General features: G+C 40.3%; 2 protein-coding genes across 2 annotated transcripts in view; one reads left to right on the top strand and one right to left on the bottom strand.

Moving 5' to 3' along the window:
* Window positions 1-24,806, top strand: part of TBC1D10A (TBC1 domain family member 10A) — a 470,628-nt gene that overhangs the window by 180,015 nt on the left and 265,807 nt on the right. The window lies entirely within an intron of this gene.
* HORMAD2 (HORMA domain containing 2) lies at window positions 714-14,744 on the bottom strand. The gene is made up of 8 exons (XM_063315787.1): window positions 14,291-14,744; window positions 12,951-13,014; window positions 12,661-12,697; window positions 9,924-9,944; window positions 5,652-5,678; window positions 4,691-4,758; window positions 1,555-1,706; window positions 714-1,015 (listed from the first exon to the last, which is right to left on the bottom strand). The coding sequence occupies exons 1-8, from the start codon at window positions 14,523-14,525 to the stop codon at window positions 714-716; spliced, it is 906 nt and encodes a 301-aa protein (XP_063171857.1). The 5' UTR covers window positions 14,526-14,744.

The raw sequence follows: 24,806 nt of genomic DNA, 5'->3' as shown, positions 1-24,806 counted from the left end.
GAGATAAGGATGGGTTTGGCCCACCCTCAATGAACCTGCTAGTGTCCTACCACCCTCCAGGTCTAATGTAAAGGCAGTTTAAGCTTGTAGTATCAACATATATTCAAAGAATCATGCTATTGGCAAGAAGTTGGACGTTTTTTAAAGCAAACCTACCAAACCACTAGGCATGCCAGTAAATGTCCTAGGAATAAAGTAATTCTGCTTTGTCTTAAAAAAAATAAAAGACTAACAGGAGTAGTATATTTACTAGGTAAAGGTAAAGGTTTCCCTTGACATTAAGTCCAGTCGTGTCTGACTCTGGGGGGCGGTGCTCATCTCCGTTTCAAAGCCAAAGAGCTGGCGTTTGTCCATAGACATTTCCGTGGTCATGTGGCCAGCATGACTAAACGGAATGCTGTTACCTGCCCACCGAAGTGGTACTATTCATCGACTCACATTGGCGTGTTTTCGAACTGCTAGGTGGGCAGGAGCTGGGACTAGCAATGGGAGCTCACCCCGTCACGCAGATTCGAACCGCCGACCTTCTGATCAGCAAGCTCAGCAGCTCAGCAGTTTAACCAGCAGCGCCACCACATCCCACAGTATATTTACTAGAAGTGCTTAAAACAGGGTGCCCTGCCTTCAAGTAATAAGGCCATGCACAACCACCTCATAACCCATTTTAAATCTGATGTTATGAAACTGAACTCCCACTATCAGATTACCCTTTTTTATACAGAATGGTTTGTGAAAAAGATAATATATATAACCTGTTCTAGCACTTTATTGCTGTCCTCTTCTTCTTCATCACAGTCTAACCCTTGGTGGGAGATCTCAGTGGGACCATTCTCTTCTACCAGACTGTCCTCCAGCATCCCCATTCTTTTCCTCTCTGTTGTTATTCTCACTTTCAACACATGGAATCCAGTGGAAACTGATCCTACTTTGAGGTTCACAGGGTCACCATCAAAAAGCAGACCATCTGAGCTGTTGCCTTCCTTAAAGCCATGGGGCTGGTAATCAGCGGGTGTGACTGCAAAGGAAAGGTGTACAAAATCTAGAGCAACAGCTGTTGTCCCTAGGACAAGAAACTAGGCTGGGTGGCTAAAGGTAAAGAAAAAAACATATGGCTGTCTCACTGGGCAAAGCATCTAAATAAATGCCATGATTTTATGCACATATTTGCCTCAATAAATTATTTAAAGCATTTTTACCTTGTGATTCAGCCAAAAGGCTTCTCAAAGTGATTTTTATAGATTAATAAAAACAACAAAGTTATGGATAGAGATTATCTTATCTAGAAAATATAACAGGGAAGGAAAAGAGGAGGAAGGGGAAGGAGAAAAATGAAGATTCTTGTTCCAAGGTTCACAAGGTCCTGAGCTAGGATTTTGAATACCCGCACTCAGAAAAAATGATCTGCTCTCTGCTTTCTCATTGATTCCCATCTTTAGTTGCAGCTGGGCTGTAAGCTCCCAGTCCTGAGATACATTTCAATGGCAACTTCTAACATCCGTTGGTTGGGGCTAGTCCTGAGTGGAAGCCAGAATGGAGAGGAATCTTGCCACTTACCATCATTGTAATAGAACAGTTTCATGGTCAAAGTAATGTCATTAGGTAGTGGTCCAAGATGCTGCATTAATATGTACAATTTACGGATCAATAGGATACTGGCTTTCTTAATTTCATCGCTGTTTGTTCCATTTTGAAAGCTGACTTGAGTACTACCAGGAAAACAATGCAAATGTCAAAAACCCTCTTGACTGATGTGGTTTAAACCAAGAATGCACATGTGGCCTACCGGCATAGTTTTTGTAAACCCTAGAGTCTTCCCTGAATGGATGGGGCCAGGGCCGCAACTAGGGGTGGGCAAGTGGGGCATGTGCCCCAGGTGCCATGCTGGGGGGACGCCAAAATGAGCACTGAAGGGGCACCAAAATGAGCGTGGGGGGGTGCCAAAATGGGCATGGAATCCATGTTTGCCCCGGGTGACACAGACCCTAGTTGCGGGCCTGGATGGGGCTAAGCATTTGGGCTCTTTTTGCATATTGGGAGGATTAAGGATTGTTAGAAGCAAAATGACTGCCTTAAACTTTATATGTTTAAGATAACAATTTCACTCCTGAAGATTTTATTTATCTATATACTACTAAAACTGTTGTGTCTGTTTGTTTGTAACCTTCAACTGGGTGAAACGGTGTATCATAGGCCAACAATTTTTGAACCAAGGTTCCTCAAATGGACTAACTTACAGAATGTGCCCAAAATCCAGGACCTGTGACTCCCATGGAATTGAAATTTGGCAAATTTTATAAAACATTTTATGACATAAAAATTATCATAAAACATTTTATGACATAATACAAAATGTCATAAAACATTTCTTGTGGTCAGCTCCTGATGTTTGACAGTGCTATAAAGTTCAGTATGAATGACATGGGCTATTTTCCAGGCAAGTACATCTCTGAATATCTCCCTGAAATTTTAAGAACTTTTCCAGAGAAGGCAGGACATTAGAAGCTCTGCCATTGTTGAAGGCATTGAGGAATCTGGTAAGGAAATATCTCTGAAACGATGACCCAACTGGTCACGGGTTGTCTAGTTTATTTATTTATATGTTTATTTATATACTAAGGATTAAACAGGAAACAGAACTTGGTCTTGCTTTGCTTTTTTAAAAGAGAAAAGTGAAGTTCTTATTTGATATTCAAACACAGATTTGTGTTCAATCAGTTATTTATAGCCTGCCCACTCCCACGAAGAACTCAAGGCTATTTGCAAGTAGGGCAATACGGTGGCAACCATTTAAAACCATACTCAATCACTTTATTCTAACTAAGGCAGCTCTAGTATCAGCAGCAGCTATATGCTGTGCAGAATAAAAAAAGTGTTCAAGGTCTTCTTGCAGGCCAAGAGGATGGGAGCCTTCCATATCTCAGACAGCAAGGTGTTTCATAGGATGGGGCAATAATTTGGGAGATTTGTGATTGGGTCCCCACTCCCTTCATTTCCCTATGAGTGCAATTAAGAAATTGTTATTGCTATTCATTGTGAAATTAAACAGAATCACCACTATGATACTGCATGAGTTACAACTTTACAGTGTTCACCTGAATAAGCTGTTCACAAGAGGGATAACTTAGAGACATTAGCAGAACAAGACAAATGACTTCACAGTATGCTAAATTATTAAACCATCCCAAAATGGGACAAGAAGGTACATAGATTAAATCCAACATTAGTGCCATCCAGAAGTATTTTGGTCACTAAATAAAGTCTCTGTAAGCCCAACCTTAAAGACCTAAACCAATGCCTTGAACATCTAAACTACCTCCAGTGGGAAGGGCGATAGCCATGCATGGAGGTAGTTGGCACTGTGATGGTGCCAACAGTAAGATCTAGATTGGCTATCTTGTACTTATACTTTATATTTGTATTTTTATATTTATATTATATTTATATATATTTATATGTATATGTATATTGGATTTTAATGATATGTGATTTTTATTATCGTAAACTGCCCAGAGTTGTTGCATACGAGTTGGGCGGTCGAGAAGTTCAATAAATAAAATAAATAAATGCCACATTGGTCCAATGCCAGATGGGCTCCCTGCTGTAGAAGGCTTGTAACAGCCAGCCAGAGTATCAAGATGGATATGCCACAAATAGGGCGATACATTAATTAAGTCAAAGTAAGCCAGCATGTATATATTCCACAACTAGACATTCTGCAGGACTGGACTACCGCTTCACAGCTACAGTGCAAATCAAAATAGCAAAAAATAAATTCTACCCGTGACATTAGGGCAAATATAGAACACCCACTGACTCATTTTACTGGAAGGACAGAAAAAAGCCTCTGTTTTTAATCACTTCAATAAGATAAATAGGATAATGAAGGCAGATTGGTGGTTGACAATTGTCTAGAATTATAAACTGGGTCATTAACAGTGAATTGACCATATGATGCACCAGGGCACATCTCCAAACACACAAAAAGATTATGAATACTCTTTTGTTGGACTACTGAACTTATGTCTCTGTGTGTCCCCTCTAAAAATAAGAAATGGTGCATTAATTCCCATTGGATAGAATGGGTCCAGTCTATATAAAAAAAATTAAAGTAGGCTAGATAGTAAATTATACAACATATAACTCTGTTCTTCACAAGCAGCTGCAGTTCACATAGTGAACAGATTAAGAGACTGGTGCATCATGAAAGAGCTGTCCAAGAAGACAACTGAAGGGGCAAAGCACAAGCCCATGTTTTGTCCCCCACCTCCCAAAATTACTACACAATACTAAATAGTGCTTTAAAATTATATTTCCACATGATGTGGGCCACCAGATGGAAAAATGTTCCTTTCAGATCTCAGCTGAGAATTCTTAATCCACTCGCCAAGTTCCAACATGGCCTTGGAGCTCGTATTATTATCTCAACCTGATCAGATGCACAACTACCGAGAAACAATTGTATTTAACAAGGTTTGCTCCTTAGGGAGTAACTCACTAATTGCTTTCACTACTGTAGTTCTGAAAAAATAATGGATTTGTTAGGAGACATGCATTAGAAAGTACATTTACATACTGGAAATATTAAAAATTAAAGAAGTCAGAATCTGTGTACCTGACAGCAGTATCTATTCACCAGATGTTTAATACAAACTATCTGCTTTTTCCAGAAATTAAAGAACAAGAGAGTTACCTAGCAAAGTCCATCTGAGGCCCGTTCTTCAAGTATTTGAACTTGAACTGATAGAATTCTGTCAAGTGCTAAGGATTGAACAGGAGACAGAACTTGGTCTTGATTTCCTTTTTTTTTAAAGAGAAAACTGAAGTACTTATTTAGTATTCAAGTACAGATTTATATTTGATCGGTGATTCTATTATTTATTTATTTATTACTCAGAAAAGTTTACCATACTTTCAGTCAATTATAAAATATAGCAACGTGACAGGAAAAAACCCTACAGTATAATAAGAACAGAGACAGGCCCTATAGATAAGTAAAGGCATTGAATAGGAAGTGATGTAATATCATTGCTACAGCAAGAATCTATTATTGAACTGTGTCTGAAAATAAATAGATTTTGGACCAGCAAGCACAGTTCTGGCCATAAAGAATGCTTATATGAGCACTCAGAAAAAGTTTTACAATCTCTTGATATTAAGACAAGTGGGCTGTCTCCTGAATTTTTCCTTCTTCAATTATCTGTCCCCTTAGATATTCTCAGCATGTTATATTCAGGAAAATTTAATATTTTCAGCAGCAAGCAGATTGGGTATTCTACAGAAGAGCTTTTATTTGTTCAATAACCAGGCCTTCTTCTGCCCTTAATTCAGATCATTTATTATAATTCATTAACTATCTGTCAGAAACATTCTGTATCTCAGGTACTAGGCAAATTTAGTGTCCAAAGATAATCAGAGGTTTGGGCAAAAAACTGTCTTAAGGAGGGTAGAAAAAGTGCGAAGTGGCCCATATCTAATGAAGCAAGCAAAAATGTGTGGTTCAGCAGAAGATGTAATGATGATACTAAAAGGAATTTATACATTTGATTTGCATCATTATCAAGGCAACTAACCAAATGAATCCTGGCTGACTTAAATATGAAATGAAAATGTTCTGTCTATATTGCTTGTGGTTCACAGCCTGTACCTCTTACCTCAGGGTCTTTGGGATTGGTATAGATCTGTTTCAAGAAAGTAGACAGAATTAATGTGGCCCTTCAGTGAACTGTCATAATAAAATAAAGCCAAACCACAGCTTTCTCTGATCACAGACAGATTGTAATAACTGCAGGAATTTTTCTTTTTGTCATTCTTCCTGCAGCAGTAACTAGTCACATAAACTGAGCAAATTTATAAAATGATGAGAAGTGTGTATATTTGGAGAAATTAAGTCAATTTTTCCATAAGCCTAGCTCTTATCCAGAGAATTGTTCACCACCTACATAGATAACTGTGGTCAAGTCATCAACCCTTCCACCACACAAGAAATTTGTTTTAAAAACATCTAATAGCAGAGGTGTGTGAGGAGGCCACATTTAATTTCAATGAGGGGTTATGCAAGGCAGAGATAACATGATTTATTCATCTAAGATGGCAAGGTGATACAATTTGCCTCACCAAACCATTCTGTGCTACCTTGAGGTCTCGTCCAATAGTCCCACGAGTGGAAGAAGGTTTTGTCTTTCCAGTAGCGAATAGAGGGGTTGGAAAAGAAGTAATCTTCTCTGGTATTGGTCCTTCATTTTTGCTCTTTTTTTCCCCCAGCGGGAGATGTTAATGCTTTGTGGAACAATTTTGTCAAAGCAATACACTCCTTCAGCCTGCCTCAATTTATAACTTCCATGGAAATACCTAGCAGAAGATCCCAGAGTGTCAAATCCAAGCAGAAATATAACCTATATGATTTGATTGATTGATTGATTGATTGATTGATGTTGACTCTCAGCAACATTAGATAGATTTTTCTCCAAGAGGATCTGTTCCCAACCTGGTCCTTCAGGACTTCCAACAATGCCCCCATCGCCGCTGTACTTGAGTCCATCTGCCTTGCTGCTGATCGTTCTCTTCCTATCTTTCCTTCCACCTTTCCCAGCATTATAGACTTCTGCAGAAAGCTAGGTCTTCATATGTCTGATGAATTATAGTTTGAGCTTGGTCAGTTGTGCCTCGAGTGAGAACTCTGGGTTGATTTGTTGGATGATCCATTTGTTTCTTTTCTTAGCTATCCATGGGATTCTCAGGTGTCTTCTCCAACACCAAAATTAAAAAGTGTCAATACTCTTTCGGTCCTGCTTCCTCAAAGTTCAACTTTCACTTCTATAGAGTGCCACAGAGAAAACCATTGCCCGCACCATTCTGATCTTTGTAGGTATAGACACATCACGGCATCTGAATATCTTTTCCACGGCCTTCATTGCTAACCTACTAAGTGCTAGACTGCAGCATATTTCCTGACTACTTGTTCTTTTATTGTTGATCCTAAAAAGCAGAAGCTATCCATCCATGTCAACATCTTTGTTGCCAATTCTAAGGTTGGTTGCTGTAGTTTGGTCTTCTTTACCTTTAATTTTAGCCCTGTGTTTTCACTGGGCTCCTTGACTTCATTATTAGAGCTTGCAGATCCTTTTGCATTTCAGCTATCAGGGTAATGTCATCAGTGTAGTGCAGGTTATTGACATTTGTTCCTCCAATTTTAAAACCACGCTCATCTTCTTTCAATCCAGCTTCCCTTAATCTATATTCAGCAAATAGGTCGAATAAAGAAAGGGAGAATATATAGCCTTGTTTCACTCCTTTGTCAGCCTGGAGCCACGGTTTCATCATATTCTATCTATACTGTGGCTTCCTTACCTGTCCAGTGAGATGTTCTGGGATTCTCATTTCTCTAAGCACATTTCACAGTCTGACATGACTGACACAACTGAAGGCCTTTCTATAGTCAGTGAAGCACATGCCAACTTCTTTTCGGTGTTCTTTGGCTTTCTCAGTTATCCAGAGTTCATCATGTCTTGTGTTCCTCAGTCTTTTCTAAAGCCATCTTCAACATCTGGTACCTCCTTTTCCATGTAGGGCTCTAATCTGCATTGGATTACCATAAGAATTATTCTGATGGTATGTAAAACTGTAACATAAGCATACTGTACAATAGTTTGCACACTCTGTGAAGTTTCCTTTCTTTGGTATTGGTATGCAGATTGACCTCTTCCAATCTGCTGGTCACTGTGTTGTTCTCCAGATTTGCTAGCGTGGCTTGGTTAGAACTGTTACTGATTCTTCTTCTGTTGCTTGCCATATTTCTATAGATAGTTCATCCATTCCTACAGCCTTCTGACTTAGTAATGACCTGAATGCTGATCTAACTTCATCTTCCAGTAAAGCTTTAAGACTGGTTTTAGTTTACTTTGGCAAAGGAAAATGAAGCATGGTACAACATTACAATGTTGTCTATCTGGCAGAGCAAAAATGCTACCTTGGTCTTTCATTTGTGGACACTAACACTAGCTGACTGGGATAACATTAAATTGACCAGATTTTTCAACAGGTTTCCTTTTTGTAAAATTATTCCAGTCATCTGCCATGTGGGAAGGTCAGCCTGTAGCAGGTGAAGCATGCCCATCAGAGAATTCAGAAGGGCAAGTAAGGGAAATCTAAATTGAGCTGTGCAAAACAATAGGCAGGAATATAACTAGAAGGGAGAAACTCTGGTTTCCTACTCTAAGGATCATTATGAGTATTTTAGCTTTGCCTCCTGGCATGAGAAGGAGAAGCAACCCGGCTTTAAAATTCCATCTCTGTACAAAAAAAGCAAAATACAAGATGGAAATTTGACTATTGTAGAAAAGCATCAGAGCAATGAAAAATGCCTCCTATGCTGTCCCTCAGCTACGACAAGAAGGGGGGGTCTAATTCTGGGCACTGCCCATATGTTGCCAAGACACAATGGCAGCACAGAACCTTATACAGGTTTGAAGCTTCTGCCAGTTGAAGTTTTGTTTAGCTTAATATTTTAATCCTATTTTTTTATTAGCAATAACATCAATGACCAGAGTTAGGTCTGAGATGGGAGGCTATATAAATTGAATAAAAATAAAAATAAAAAAATACAACAAGAATAAAATGGTAAGCAAAGCATAAAATGTTATTTATGTAACATTTACCAAACGCTGTTGTTTATTTAGTTTATTGTTGTTTTGCCTGTTTTATCTTTGCCTTGTTGACCACTCAGAATTGCTTGGGGCAGTCTACAAATATTATAAAAGCAAATAAATAGAATACAAATAAAAACAGTTAAAGTTATAAAGACGTTAAAAAAATAAAAACTCCAATAGAAAGCATTAAAAAAGCAACAGGTTATGTCTATACACTGTCATGTTTCTCTTCAACACACAGAAAGCATCATATCTGAAGCTTTTGTAAGTCTACAGCAATCTTTATTACAATCTTTGACCAGCCTTTACAGTAGGAAAAGAGAAATAGTCTGGTACAACAAATCTTTATCAGGGAAAAAAAAGAAAACAACAAAACAACAAAACAGCATATCTAATTAAATGTTTTGCGCACTTGTATGACTTGATGAAGATATTTGGCCACCTGGTATGTGGGTGTAGAGTTAGCATCCCTTAAAAAGTAATAAATACAAAATGTATCAGTATGACCCTCAAATTTAGAGATGACTGGGGAGATCACAGCATGTCTTGGGGCATCATAAAAAGGACACCTTATGAGGACATGGGGAAGAGTTTTTTGTATTTCTTCTCCTTTTCTTCTATTTCCCTTGGTTAGACCTAAAATCTAAGGGGTCAGTAACAGAAATATAGGAAGAAATGCTTCCGATGAGCATCTTAATTTGCACAGAAAGAGTTCCCTGCCCTATGGTGGAAAGATGCATCAGAACCAGAATGTTTTATAGACATGCCAGGGTAAACTGGATTCGGAGACTATAGGATTCTGTCCCTCTCATTCCCCAAACTCAGCCCAGGGGCTTCATCAATTACAGCCAGAGTGTAGAGGTACGGCGTTAGACTTGGACCAGGGAAACTGAGGCTGAAGTCCATCCTCAGCCATGAAAACTCACTTGGTAACTTTGGGCCACGCATACTCTTCTTCAGCCCAACTACCTTGCAGGTAGTTAGTGTGAAGAAAAATGGAGGAGAGAGGGCTGTCTATGTATGCCACCTTGTTAGACTACCACTCTAATGAATTCATAATACACAATAACTCTAGAGCTGCTCAACTACCTTCTTTTTAGTTAGAATCAATGGGAAGGGATGGTGATGGTGTGAGAAACATTCTTTTTTAAAAAAAATTGAGCTGGCAGTGCTTTGGATGTGAAAGACAAACCCTTGTGTGTTTGTCATGAGGTCATAGGATTCCTCAGTCTACCCTTTCCAAACAGAGAAAGAACAAAACCTGTACATATTACTTACTGCCAGAACTGCCATATGCAGCTGCAAAATAGAAACAAAGAGACTGTTCAAAATCTGCATTTTATTTACAATGTGCCCATCACTACCTTTCATCACAGTGGCCAGAGGAGAAAAATCCCTTCTATTTAGTGGACTATGCCACGTTTTAATTGCTAGCTAGTTGCCCTAATCTGTTGGAGATACAAATCCAATGGCTCTGCATGACTCCAAGTGGCAGTGGGGTGCAGATAGAGGATTTCCTCCTTGTCAGTTGCTCTGCTTGTTCTTTCTTTAAGCCAGAGGCTGGCAAAACGTATTTTGGAAAAGGCCACATCTTGCACCCAGTCCACCAAGGTCTGCAAGCCAAGAAGTGCGGCAGCCATTGGATGGCACTGGTCCATCAGCAGGGAGGCTGTTGATAGACTGCCGCTGCCACCCAGGATGCCAATCCCCAGGCACTGGGCTCCAGGAGGCCTGATGCCCAACCTGATGGGTTGGATTTGGCCCATGGGCCATAGTTTGCCAACCCCCACTCTAGCAATTGCTGATCTCAAATCACTTCCTTCTGCCTTTTTTCCAAGGGGCACACTCACAGGGCAAATCCTCTTAGACACTCCTCCTGGTAGGGTGTAACTAACTAGATGCTAGGCTTTGCCTATCCCTGTCAAGTCTTTCTTGGAAATAAATCTTTCTGTTATAGTACCTGCTTCATTAATCTTTATGAAAACTCCTATAAAGAAGACTGACACCTCCAACATAATCACTGAAGATTTTATTGTTTTAAGGATTTTGTGGTATTTATTGTAATATTCACATATTTAAGTTTTTTGACAAAATGAAGAGTGATTTATAAGTTTTAGAATAAATACCACATAAGCATCACCTCTGCTGCTGAAATGCTACTTTTCAGGTCTAAATATCTGAGGACTTCGCAGCACAAAGATGCTACATATGTTTGAAGCCCTAAAACATACATATGGATGTTTAACACATACCTTTTAGGGCTGTGCATTTCTTTGGATTTGATCTCACAAAGGTGCATTGCAATCTGAATACAACACCTGTCCACAACAATTTAAAATATAAATTTTTAAACATTCAGCCTTTTCTCAGGGCAGAAAGACACAGCTGCTTTAAGGTGTTGCAGACAGGCATTACGTCCATACTACAAAGCACTTTTGGGGATTAAATCTGAAACCTTAAAATCTTTTAATTTTTATTTCAATATGCAGTTGCTGGTAGGTGGATCAGACCTGAGGCTGCAAGACAAGAGGAGAGGGCATGAACCCTTTCCTCCATGCTAGGGAAGAGATACTGTATCTCCACAGGAAATATTTCTCCTGCCTTCCTCGCAATGGGAAAGTCCTACAGCTGCCAGCAGATGTCATTTCCCCATCAAGAATTTCAGTACTCAGATACATTGCAAGAAACATCACTGACACACTGTGGTCATTTGGATTAATTACAAAGACAGAAGCTTGCTTGCTTGCTTGCTTTTTTGACTTGCATTTCCCTCTGTCTAAATATGATATAAATTCCCTTTCTGTACCATGTATCAGAAGGAAATTCCCAACTTAAGTTGTATTTTGCATATTTCAACTGCTCTTCCAAGGGCCCAAACTGCATCTCTCACCTTTTTAAAAAAAATATTTAATTAAATTTAGATACTGCTTTTCATGAATAAAACAATTTCAGAGGAAGCAAATGTTTCCTTCACGATACTGTATGGATCTAAAGAGCAATAATAAAAGTGGAGTTGGCCAACCAAGGAGCAAGCTACTAGAACTTTAGATGTGGCACCTGGCATTGCGCTGTTACGATCAGTGTTGAAATACTCAGCCAGTGGCACAAATCTGTGATAAGATATGTGGCACTGAACATGAAGGTGTAAGCAATTTACAGTATCTTCTCTTGATTAGATACCGACTGGGAAGAACAGGGATCAAATTCACACTCAGCTTAAAACTTACTGAATGACTCTGGGCCAGTCCCTCTCTTAAAATCTTTCATAATTATAACAAGTTGTGGTCTTTGCAAGCAACTTAATGCCTAGGTAAAGGTAAAGGTTTCCCTTGACGTAAAGTCCAGTCGTGTCCGACTCTAGGGGGCGGTGCTCATCTCCGTTTCAAAGCCTTGGAGCCGGCGTTGTCCATAGGACACTTCTGGGTCATGTGGCCAGCATGACTCACGGAACGCCGTTACCTTCCCGCCGAAGCGGTACCAATTAATCTACTCACATTTGCATGTTTTCGAACTGCTTGGTGTGCAGGAGCTGGGACGAGCAACGGGAGCTCACCCCGCCGCGCGGTTTCGAACCGCCGACCTTCCGATCGACAGCTCAGCGGTTTAACCCGCAGCGCCACCGCGTCCCTCTAACTTAATGCCTACCCAGTACAAAAACAGCAAAATATACATTCTCCACAGGGACATAAGGCATATGATACTTTCAGCTCTCAGGCAAAGTACTGCAGTGCATCATAATAATATGCCAATTAATTAGACTGATTAACATTTCTGTAAGGCAAAATATTAAAGTTAAGCATTTGAAAGGTTTCAGCATACAGCTTTGCATGGAATTGCTTTTGTCTAGATGTTCGTTCAGAGCAACAGCAAAAGAACAAGAAGACCCTTTCACTCTGAGAATTTGGGATGAAATCACATTGCATCAAACGCACTTCCAATGTGAGTTCAATTACAACTTATATAATTAGTATAGTATAGTTTATTACTTAGCCATTAGGCCACATCAAAAACTTACATAGTTCTTTTCCAGTGCATCGAAACATCCCTGGATCCTATCAAAGCAGAAATGTAAATGAATAAACAAACACAAAAAAATGTGTTAGTACAGGAAATTTCTAAGCTTCCAGGTGCAATTTACTGCTGATCACTAATAAAACGAAGGGCTCAGGAATGCAAAATTTGTGCCAGATTAATTAATAATGAAGATAATACCTCTGGCTTTGCACAGCCCTTGGTTAGATGCATATACAAGTCAGTGTACAGGCAGGTGCCTAGTAGTGTATTTTTGTATTTTCTCTTTCTTACCATTTGACTACCTGCAGTGATCCCTGGCAACTTTTATCTTCTCGGAGGACTTTTAAACACATGTCTGGAAAAAGAAGTATATAATGATCTAGAATTAATCAATGTTTTATCAGGTTAATTTCCAGGTGCTATGAAGATTGAACATTGTGGATCTATGAATGGTGTATTTGCTTTTTAATGCATTTAAATTATTGTTTTTAATCACAACCCAGACAACCAGAACAGCCTTATAGTCTTAAAATGTAAGGTGATTTTCCCTGCACAAGCCAATATAATTACAGGTACAGTATAATGCCCACTTGATGGGCTATGTATAACTACTGCCTTTTAAAACTATTGTCTTTTGTCTTTTTATTTTATTAGAATAAACCAGGACATTTTGAAGAACATATGCAAATTTACATGGCTCATTTTCATGACAATATAAAGTTGTGAAATTGTTGTGAGATTTTATTAGGCTAGATCTTCAAAAGGGTGCCTAGTGCTGAAAATTAAAATGGAATTTGTTAGAAGTGTAAGAAATAGCTTTGGCTGAAAATTTTATTTATTTTATTTATTTATTATTCACATTTCTATCACCGCCCATCTCCCCCCTAAAATTAACGAATTAGCAAATAAATCTCAATTTTGAAAATTATATACTCTTAATTAAAACAGTAATTCTTAATAGAGTATCTCCATTTATATAAATAGGTGTGAAATTACAAAATAGTCATGCTGTAATTTACCTGTGTCTGCCTTTTCCTTTGTCTTGTCTTTGCAATATAGTAAGCCAAGGGTATACAGGTTGTCCTCGCTTAATGACTGCCGTGTTTAGTGACCATTCGAAGTTACGACAGCATTGAAAAAGTAACTTTACGACCTGTCCTCGTACTTACAACCGTTGCAGCATCCACAATCATGTGACCATTGTTTGTGACCTTCACAGCTGGCTTCTGACAAGCAGAGTCAATGGAGAAACCAGCAGTAAAACCACAAGTTGCAGTCATGTGATGTTTTGTTTAATGATCACGTCACTTAAGCACAGAGTTGCTGGTCTCAGTTGTGGTTGTTAAGCAAGGACTACCTGTATTAGCTATGGTTCTGCCTTTGCTAAGGGCTGCCCCACAAGCTGTCAATGCTTTGCTGGGAGTCCAGTGTACACTGTTTTATTTTTTGCATGCTACTAAATTTATGTTGGATTTTCAAAATGGTTTGGTTGCTTTAAGTGAACCCGATTTGGGCCACAATGTTGGAGACAGCTCTGGGGGCTGCAAAAAGTGGGGGTGGGCAAATTGCTGGGCCATTCTTGCTCCAGAGCAATCTCAGTTATAGAAAACCAAGGCAGCAAACCTGGTTACCGTCTAAATAGCAGGTTCCATAAGAGCTTTCGGGGAAGAGTCCTCGCAGGTAACTGATGCAGGAAATCGAAACTGCCAGCAGCCTTTTCACCAAAACCAGGGACTCTTGCTCAGAAGCAATTTTGCTTGGAAAGAGGGCTTGTTCCTGCACAGGACAAAGACAGGTTGCGTGTTTGCTTGAGAAGGCAAATTCAAAAACAAGTCCCCCGTTTTCTTTCCTAACCATTTTGCACATCTGGGGTTTCCTACCTTCAAGGTTTTATGTTTTTGGCCGATGTGCATGATTTGGGTGGTAGCCATAGTAATTTAGAGAGCTGGCTTTTTTGTCACAACCTAAAGGAAGACAAGATAGATTAGTTGCATTTTAGGCATAATCCTTGGATACAAACAACATGCATCCAGCTTGTAATTATCCTTTTGCCTGGTCGTCTTTGGAGAGCACAAATTGCCATTAGCTCATTAGCCCCCATCCCCAGATTCGACCCTGGATATCTCTGAATTTTCCTCCTTTTGGACTCTGCATTTTATGCTTTGTTGTTGTTGGGGGTTTTTTGTTTGTTTTTAATCTTTTTTTAAACCTTCTTAACCTTTATTTTAAAACATTTAAGGGACAAAATAAATGGCGACATAAACGGTAAAAGAAAATGGAAAAGGAAATTGTGGATGGAAAAATAAAACCTGAGTAAATAAACAGAATTTTACAACTGTCATAACATTTAAAACGTATTGTTTCAGAGTGGGGGGTTGTTTCTTTTTAATTTTTTAAAAAATGTTTAAAAATTATTTTAAAACGTTTAAGGGGCAAAATAAATGGCAACATCTAAGATAAAAGAAGAAAATGAAAAAGGACATCGTGGGTGGGAAATAAATCAGTAAATAAATCAGTAAATAAATTTTATATAAAATTTAAAATTGTTTTTGTTTTTTAAATCAATGCGTCTTATGCCCTGTTTTGTTTTTAAATCAATGCGTCTTATGCCCTGTTTTGTTTTTAAATCAATGCGTCTTATGCCCTGTTTTGTTTTTAAATCAATGCGTCTTATGCCGTTTTTTTTTTAAATCAATGCGTCTTATGCCCTGTTTTGTTTTTAAATCAATGCGTCTTATGCCCTGTTTTGTTTTTAAATCAATGCGTCTTATGCCCTGTTTTGTTTTTAAATCAATGCATTTTATGCACTGTTCGCCATCTTATCTTGGGGGCTTAAGGCAAGGCAGATGGCATGAAACAGACCCCACAAAAATCAGTGTAGGCTGATGCATTTTCAAAGTTCGTTTTCAAGATGGGCCAAAGACACTGTTCGCTCAAAGCTGCCGCTTTGGGCAGAAAAAGTTTGGGGAGATAAGCATCCCTAACCCTAAACAAAGAAAGCATGTTTCCCCAAGTTAGGGTTCCTGCAATTATTTATGGGATTCAATCTCGAGCTTAAAAATAAGGAACTTTCACTGTATTAACCCAATTTTAACACCCAAAATAATAATTGCCCCAGACTGGAAAACTTTAGATCCTCTAACAGCTGAGAAGTGGATGAATAAGGCCTCTTTCACGGTCGCACTAGAAAAGATTAAAGTAGAAATTTGTTTTATTTAATTTATTAAATTAAAATAAAAAATAAAAAATGGAGCACCAAGAGGCAGGAACCTCCATTTGAGCAAACTTGCACAAGCTTTATATTTTATCTCAGTCGCAACTGGCCTAACGTGGCCTCAGTTTTGTCATACAGTAAATAGAAATGGGCATATTATTTGTCACTCTATTTCTGAGCAAATTTTTAAAATATCTTTTTCGTATGTTGTTCCTCTAGGCCTCATTTACATCTGTTAGTCTCTGGGCAATGTTTCTTAACCACCATTCAATAAATGAATGTATTGTAAAAAGAAATAAACACCGCTGCGTAGTTCTGCGAAGCGGTGTGCACTGTGTGGGAATTTTTTTTAGGCTAAGAATTTGGCTTTGGCAAGAATGGGCAACTGATGAGAAAAAGCTCTTTTTAGTAATAATTTAAGGAACAGGCAATTGATAAAAAAAGCTCTTTTTAATAATAATTTTAAGGCACAAGCATCTGAAGAGAAAAAAGCTGTTTTTCATAACAATTTTTGATTTAATAATAAAATAAATAAAATATATTTTTTTAAAAATGCTCTGAGGGGATTTTTGGCGGGAAAAGGGAAGCCTCCATCTTCCCCCACCTTAATCCTCCATCTTCTGAGGCGCCTCATCCTCTCCCTCAGCCCTGCCTGGGCAGGATTTCCTCTCAGGCACCATTTTATTTCTTTATTCTTTTTCTTTGATTCAGCTGAGATGCCTCTCCCAGCTCTGAGCAGCTTCTAAACCTCCCTGATGGAAAGAATAATTGAAGGGGCTGGCAATTGAAGAGAAAAAGTTCTTTTCAATAATAATTTTAAGAAACAAGCGACTGAAGAGAAAAAGCTCTTTTTAAAAACCATGTAAGGAACAGGCAATTGATGAGAAAAAGCTCTTTTTAATAATGATTTAAGGAACAGGCAATTGATTAAAAACACTCTTTTTAATAATGATTTTAAGGAACAGACAACTGAAGAGAAAAAAGCTGTTTTTCATAACAATTTTTGATTTAATAATAAAATAAATAAAATATATTTTTTTAAAAATGCTCTGAGGGGATTTTTGGCGGGAAAAGGGAAGCCTCCATCTTCCCCCACCTTAATCCTCCATCTTCTGAGGCGCCTCATCCTCTCCCTCAGCCCTGCCTGGGCAGGATTTCCTCTCAGGCACCATTTTATTTCTTTATTCTTTTTCTTTGATTCAGCTGAGATGCCTCTCCCAGCTCTGAGCAGCTTCTAAACCTCCCTGATGGAAAGATTAAAACAAATACAATTTTCATGTAGGGAGCTGGGCACTGAATGGGCAGCTCTGCTTTTTTATTCCTTTGTTTTTTGAGCACCAAAGCTCTTTTCATTTCATTTGGGGGGCGAAAGGTGGCAGGATTGGTAAAATTCTGGGTTTTCTTCCCCTCACAAGGGGGCCCCCAGTTCTCTCCCTCACACACATCTCTGTCCACCATTGAATGGGACACCGGCTCAGGGGAGAAGCTCTTTGCGCATGCTCTAGGAACCTCTTGTCTTGGTTCGAAAACCCCTGTTTGCTTAACTGTCAAATCTAAGTCCTATTCTCTGGCTGGAGGAAGAAAAAGTTGGATGGGAACGGACAAAATACCCAGAGAACGAAGCTTGTGAAAAGGATGTAATGAACTTAGGTCTCCCTCGTGTCTATTTTTTTCAGTGAATGAAGTCCATGAATTATTATTATTTTTTCTTCTTCCAAACCACACCCAGCTTTTACATTTGTGGTCTGTTCAACACAAAGAAATACATATTTTTAAACATTTTCTTTCGTCTTCCAAACCACGCTGTTTTTTTTCTATTTTGATCTGTTCACTCACACACACAGACACACACAAAACAGTAAAACGTTTTTTCCATCTTCCAAACCATGCCATGTTTTTCCATTTTTGGCCCATTCCATACAAAGAAATATGTATTTTTAAAGGCTTTTGCCTTTAGTTAGTTCAATGGGAGAGAAAAAGGGAAGAAAAAAGGAAGAAAAAAAGGAAAAGCAGCACTGCAGCCATCAAAAATGTATACAAGGGCTGCTCCTGAGTCTGTATCTAGAGCTTTGCACAATCATTTCCATTTCCTGACAAAAATCCATAAATCCATCTATAAGCAACTTGAACTGGGGTCTCCTTGGGCCAACTCGACACCACCAGAGCTTTCATGCTAACCTTCCCTCTCTTGCTGCAACCTAAATATTTATTTATTTTCTTAAGTAAGATTTATATCCCACCTTTCCTCTGGCTTCTCCCTCTCCCTCTGTCTTTTCAACTTTAGCAACTTTAAGACACGTGGACTTCAACTCCCAGAATTCCCCAGCCAGCATGCTTTAGGACGTGTGGACCTCTTCCCAAAATGTCCCAGCCAGCATGGGTGGACTTCAACTCCCAGAATTCCCCAGCCAGCATGCTTTAGGACGTGTGGACCTCTTCCCAAAATGTCCCAGCCAGCATGGGTGGACTTCAACTCCCAGAGTTCCCCAGCCAGCATGCTTTAGGACGTGTGGACCTCTTCCCAAAATGTCCCAGCCAGCATGGGTGGACTTCAACTCCCAGAGTTCCCCAGCCAGCATGCTTTAGGACGTGTGGACCTCTTCCCAAAATGTCCCAGCCAGCATGGGTGGACTTCAACTCCCAGAATTCCCCAGCCAGCATGCTTTAGGACGTGTGGACCTCTTCCCAAAATGTCCCAGCCAGCATGGGTGGACTTCAACTCCCAGAGTTCCCCAGCCAGCATGCTTTAGGACGTGTGGACCTCTTCCCAAAATGTCCCAGCCAGCATGGGTGGACTTCAACTCCCAGAGTTCCCCAGCCAGCATGCTTTAGGACGTGTGGACCTCTTCCCAAAATGTCCCAGCCAGCATGGGTGGACTTCAACTCCCAGAATTCCCCAGCCAGCATGCTTTAGGACGTGTGGACCTCTTCCCAAAATGTCCCAGCCAGCATGGGTGGACTTCAACTCCCAGAGTTCCCCAGCCAGCATGCTTTAGGACGTGTGGACCTCTTCCCAAAATGTCCCAGCCAGCATGGGTGGACTTCAACTCCCAGAATTCCCCAGCCAGCATGCTTTAGGACGTGTGGACCTCTTCCCAAAATGTCCCAGCCAGCATGGGTGGACTTCAACTCCCAGAGTTCCCCAGCCAGCATGCTTTAAGATGCTGGGATTCAACTCCAGACTTCCGGGGAAGAAACTGTGAAATGGAAATGGCTCTGCAGAGTGTGGAGCTGGTGACGGCGGCAGAACGAGGAGCCGGCAAATGGACTGGCTCCTTGGAATTCGCCTCTGGACAAGGAGAGGACTTTGGATCGCTCACACGTGCTCCAGACAGCAGCTCCCTGCGTGGAGACCGTAAGACAGCGGCCTCCGGTGGGTTTAGAGCTCTGGGAGCCGAGGGTTCGCCATCTCTGCCCAAGCCGCGGTTCGGCGCCTTCAAAAGGAGATGGGGTTCGTATGCTTCCTCTCTTAATCACTTCTGGAAAGTGCTTGTTAATGGATTTTTGCATATTAGGAACCTTCAGAAAGGCAAGTTTCATTTCTCCGAGTTTCCTTCTATCCTTGACGAAAGAAGTCTCACGCAAGTTTTAAGAACTTAATTTTTTTTTTTATTTGGGAATAAACAGCAAAAGAGTGATTAGATTTTTATTTTATTGTTATTATTAAATTATTCTTATCAAATTAAATAATAAATCAAATTATTAAATCAAATTAAATTATTAAATTAAATCTTATTATTACAAATGAGACTTTGATTTTGGAAAGTTATCAACAGACTAACAGGCCAGATGGATCTGAAATAAGATTTTGAAATTTAATATAAGAATGCTTCCTGTGGCTTGTTTAGAAGTCTATTAAAAAAAAATGAAAACCTTTCCATGAAAAAATGCTGCTGATTTGAGAAAAACATGATAAGAGGGAACTTTGAATGTTGGACTCTAGAGGGGACCAGAAAGAACTAAAGATTAGAATTAAGGGTGGCCAATTAACACAGAATGGAGCAAAATTGTCATGAGTGAGGATGGCGAGCAGGGGGCTCCCATCCAGGCTGTAAAGCGCATGCATAGTACTGAGGAATTAAGCAGCCATTCAAAGAGACACAGATCAGGCCCGCCTTAGCCTTTGGGGTTTATCTATCTGGGTTTTTCCCACGCTTATTCAGTTTGTTAGGATTCTGTTTATGTAGCAGTAATAAACATTAGAGTACTACTCCTCGTCTCAGCGTGTATCTCACTGTTAGGACAAAAATACTCTAACTTTGGAAGACTTCAGGGATCTTTGGGAACAATGTACTCAAAAATTACTTTTAAGATTGTCTGCTATTATACAGGTAGTCCTTGCTTAACTATCACAATTGGGACCGGAATTTGGTTGGTAAGTGAAGTGCTCATTAAGTGAATCTGACCTGATTTTACAACCTCTTTTGAAGTGGTCATTAAGCGAATCACCATAGTTGTTAAGCGAACCATGTAGTCCTTAAGCAAATTACACAGTTTCCCATTGATTTTGCTTGCTGGAAGCTGGCTGGGAGGGTCGAAAATGGTGATCATGTGACTGTGGGAGGTTGCGACAGCCGTAAATGCGAACTGGTTGCCAAGCACCCAAATTGTGATCCTGTGACCGTGGAGATGCTATGATGGTCATAAATGCGAGGAGTGGTCACTAGTTGGTTTTCAGCACCATCATAAGTCTGAAATGTGACTAAACAAATGGTCGTTAAGCAAGGACTACCTGTAAAAATGGATTTCAAAGAGGTATAGAAGAGGAACAGATCTCACTGGACAAAAGAGAGACTGAGGCTGGTTCTAACGTGGACTTAAAAATGACAGGGTACAAGAATGATATGGAACAAAATGTTACATTGGATTTACAAATGAAACCAGCTGATGTCTTAATACTTAAATCGGATTGAATTATCCATTCAGTTGTATCCGACCCTTGGCGATTCCGTAAGCCAGCTCTCTCCATGATTACCAATCTCGTACAGCTTCTTTCAGTTGCTTTATATTTTGGCCTGCGTCTGCCTTGATTACATCCAGCCAGCGTGTTCTCTGGTGTCCTCGTCGCCTTTTGCCACTGACCGTTCCAAGCATAACGTCTTTCTCCAACAATGTTGATCTCATGACACGACCGAAGTAACTAAGTCTAAGTTTTGTTATTTTTCCTTCCAGTGACACGGCCGGTTGTATGCGCTTCGACGCTTCTTTATTTGTTATCTTTGCAGTCCAAGGGATGCGCAAGAGCCTCCTCCAACACCATAGTTCAAACGAATCAATTTTCCTTCTATCCAATTTTTTCATTGTCCAGCTTTCACAGCCATATGTAGTTATGGGGAACACGATAGTGCAGACTAGTCTACACCTAGTCATCAAGCTGACATCCTTGTTTTTCCAAATCTGATTCATACTCATCATTGCTGTGTGACCCAGCATGATTCGGTGTTTAATTTCTTGGCTGCGTTCACCATTTTGATTGACCAGTGATCCTAAAAGGGTGAATTCTTCCACGCATTCCACCTCCTCTCCATCAATTACTATTCTGATGTTTCCATTCCTCGCAGTTGTCATGAGTTTGGTCTTCTTTGATATCTCGAAAGAGGCCAAACTTCTTGCTTTCTTCTTTGAGTCTCATGATTAGGTGCTTTAGGCCTTCCTGGGTTTCTGAAAGGAGGGTTGTATCGTCCGCATATTGAAGGTTACTGATGATTCTTCCGCCAATTTTTACCCCAATTTTTGATTCGTCTAGCTCCAGTTTCCTGATGATCACTTTGGCATACAAGTTGAATAAGGAAGGTGATGGAATGCAACCTTGTCGCCCACATTTCTCGATCTTGAACCAATCAGTGTCTCCATACTGAGTTCATACAGTGGCTTCCCACTTTGCATAGAGTGATTTTACCAACTTCACCAAATGTAGTGTCACCCTAAGGTCTGCTAGGGCTCTCCATAGTTTGTCATGGTCAAAAGCTTTCCTGTAGTCGATGAAGCACATATAAATGTTCCTTTGAAATTTGTGACATTTTTCCATTATCCATTGTACATTTGCAATGTGATCACCGGTGCCGTGACCCCGTCTGAAACCAGCTTGGACATCTGGCAGTTCCCTTTCGATGACTGGAGCCAGGCGTCGTCGTATGATTTTCAGTAGAATTTTGCTAGCATGAGATACGAGAGCAACGGTGTGGTACTTGGAACACTCCTTTGAATCCCCCTTTTTTGGCAATGGAATAAACGCTGATTGTTTCCAGTTATGTGGCCATGTGTTGGTTTCCCAAATTTTCTGGCACAGAGCTCTGATCATTGCTGTTGGTACTGGTCTTAGCAATCCTGCAGGGATGTTGTCGACTCCTGAGGCCTTGTTGTTTGGCAGTTGGTTCACTGCCCACTTCTTCATCAAGGATGGCTGGTTCTAATTCTGTTTCCTTATCCTCCTCTCTTTGATGTTGCTCCTCTGTACTAGTAGCATACAGCTCTTCTGCACATTCTCGCCATCTATTCTGGACACCTTGTTGGTCAGACAATTCTTTCCCTTGCTTATCCTTGATGATACCTTTGCCAGCCTTGAATGGTGCCCGAACCTTTTCGATTAGTGCAAAAGCATTCCTAGTGTGTCCTTTTGTATAATCTTCCCCTAATTGTTTGCAACGCTTCTCCCAGTAAACTTCACTATCGTTCCTTGCTGCCCTTTGGAAATCAGCATTCAGTCTTCTTACTTCTTCACGATTGCCCGCTGCTTTAGCTGCCTTTCTCCTCTCGGCTATTTGGATGGTATTCTCTGAGAGCCATCTACACCTTTTCTCTGCCTTCTTGCATGGTATGTAATCATCTGCTGTGCCAATGATAAGCAATGTAACTTCTTCCCATAGTTCATCAGGCATTTTCTCAGCAGTGTCTAGAACTTCAAGCCTAATTTCAACTGCATATGTGGAAGGAATTTTGGTGACATCAAGCTTCTTTGGTGGCATTGTCCTCTTGATGTTACAGAGTTTGACTTTGATCTTGGCCACCAGCAGTTCATGGTCTGAGCCACAGTCTGCACCTGGATAAGTTTTGACTGCAAGAACTGAGCTGGTCCAATGTTGATTGCAGAGGACATAGTCTATTTGATTCGATGTAGTCCAACAGGCGAGGTCCATGTGTACAAACGACGCTTTCGCTGTTCAAACCAAGTATTCATGATTCGAAACTGGTGCTCCTGACAAAATTGTACCAGTCGATCACCTGCGCCATTTCTTTCCCCCAGCCCAAAACTTCCAGTGATTCCTCCGTTTGGTTTTTGCATTAAAATTGCCAAGTAAGTAAATAATGTCCTTTTCTGGGACTGTCCTCAGCATAACTTCAATAGCGGCATAAAAATCCTCAATTTCTGGCTCATTTGCATCAGTTGCTGGAGCATAAGCTTGGACAACGGTGGTGTTGATGGGCTGAGTGCACATTCTGATTGTCATCATGCCATCGTTTACTGTGGAAAGGCTTTCTACTGCTTGGGCCATTGGTTTGCTTGCAATGAATGCCACTCCCTTCCTACGCGTGTTCTCACGTCCTGAGTAATACATGGTAAATTCTTCCGACTGAAAATAGCCGTGGTCTGTCCAGTGCGATTCACTAATGCCAAGGAGGTCCATTTTTAACCTGACCATTTCTCGTTTTACAATGTCTTATTATTTATTTACCTATCAAATTTATCCCCGCCCATCTCCTCCCGTCGGGGGACTCTGGGCGGTTTACAGCAATCGATAATTTACCTTGGCTCACTCCTCTGACATGCCAAGTTGCTATTCATTGTATTTTCCAGCCGCGCAGACCCTTGCTTTCACCACTGGTAGCATCAGTACCGGAGGTTCCGACTGGATTTGCCCCAGGAGCGTCATAAAATCCAGGGCTCCTTGCGATAGCTCCTTGCTCTTCTCCAGTCATTCGCTGGGCACCATATCGAAACCATTTGAGAGCCTTTTCATGGCATTTTCTTGGCAAAATTTTTTACAGGGGAGGTTGCCAGGTCTGTCCTTCACCGTCCCCGTTTGTCCGGGCTTGGGACCGGCATGTACACTTGGCTGAACAAGTGCACATGGCTGGGTTTAATACTTAAAAGGGATACCCAGATAACAAACCAGAAGGGTGACTTGGATACCTGTTTGTTTTGGATATACAAATGAGACCTGCTAAAGTTTTGAAGGGCTTTGTGAGAAGAGAGAGAGAGAAAATGAAAAGAAATGAATGCTGGGACCTTGTTTAAAGGAATTAAAAAATCCAGATTGCTAAAAGCAAAGGGAAAGAATAGAAAGTGGGGTTATTCGATCAGGGCTAAAATATGTATGTTATCGTTTCTGGTAACCCTTAATGGACTTTTGCTGACCAGGACCGAAAGGGGAGGCTTGAAGGTCTGTTGATAGATAAGTGGTGGGAGAGGGAAGAAGGGATCCTTTGTTGTATTTTTAGGGAAAGCGATAAATGATTGTCTGTCTGTCTGTCTATTTGTGTTGAAAGGAAAGGCATACCAAATTGATTTATTTGATTAAGGTTAAAATATGTCTGCTGTTATTTCTGGTAACCGTTAATGGACCTTTGCTGAGTAGGATTGAATGAGGGGGATGTAAGAATCCATTTCTCGGTAAGAGATGAGATATGGAAAGAAAAGGGCCCCTGTGGTAATAGCAGAGAAGGTGCCGAGTTTCTGAAATGGTGCGTACTTGTCTCCACGAAGGGGGAAGTCCTTCCTTTCTGTATCTTTTCTCTTTACTCTGTGTGCGCGCGCGTGTGAGTGATGTCTCTTTGTCTGCACTTTTAAACTATTTCCTTTTGCACAATTTTCGTAGTCTGTATTAGTTTTCATCTTTGTATCTGTCAACTCTCGAAGCGAGTATTTGTCAACGCTAACAGAAATTCCTATAGACGGCGACGACGACGCGCGGACTTCAACCCCCAGCGTTCAG

This window comes from Candoia aspera, chromosome 15 (assembly GCF_035149785.1).
Source record: "Candoia aspera isolate rCanAsp1 chromosome 15, rCanAsp1.hap2, whole genome shotgun sequence".
Lineage (NCBI taxonomy): Eukaryota > Metazoa > Chordata > Lepidosauria > Squamata > Boidae > Candoia > Candoia aspera.
Note: the sequence above shows the minus strand (reverse complement) of the source record. Positions and strands in the feature narration are given on the sequence as shown.

What these genes read in the sequence shown, in the direction of transcription:
- HORMAD2 (XM_063315787.1), bottom strand. Translation starts at nt 14,525, where the DNA reads ATGTGCAAAATGGTTAGGAAAGAAAACGGGGGACTTGTTTTTGAATTT. An exon ending in TGGAACCTGCTATTTAGACG is followed by an intron (nt 13,015 to 14,290) that starts GTAACCAGGTTT and finishes TTCTTTTTCCAG; the next exon opens with ACATGTGTTTAAAAGTCCTC. An exon ending in ATGCACTGGAAAAGAACTAT is followed by an intron (nt 9,945 to 12,660) that starts GTAAGTTTTTGA and finishes TCTATTTTGCAG; the next exon opens with CTGCATATGGCAGTTCTGGC.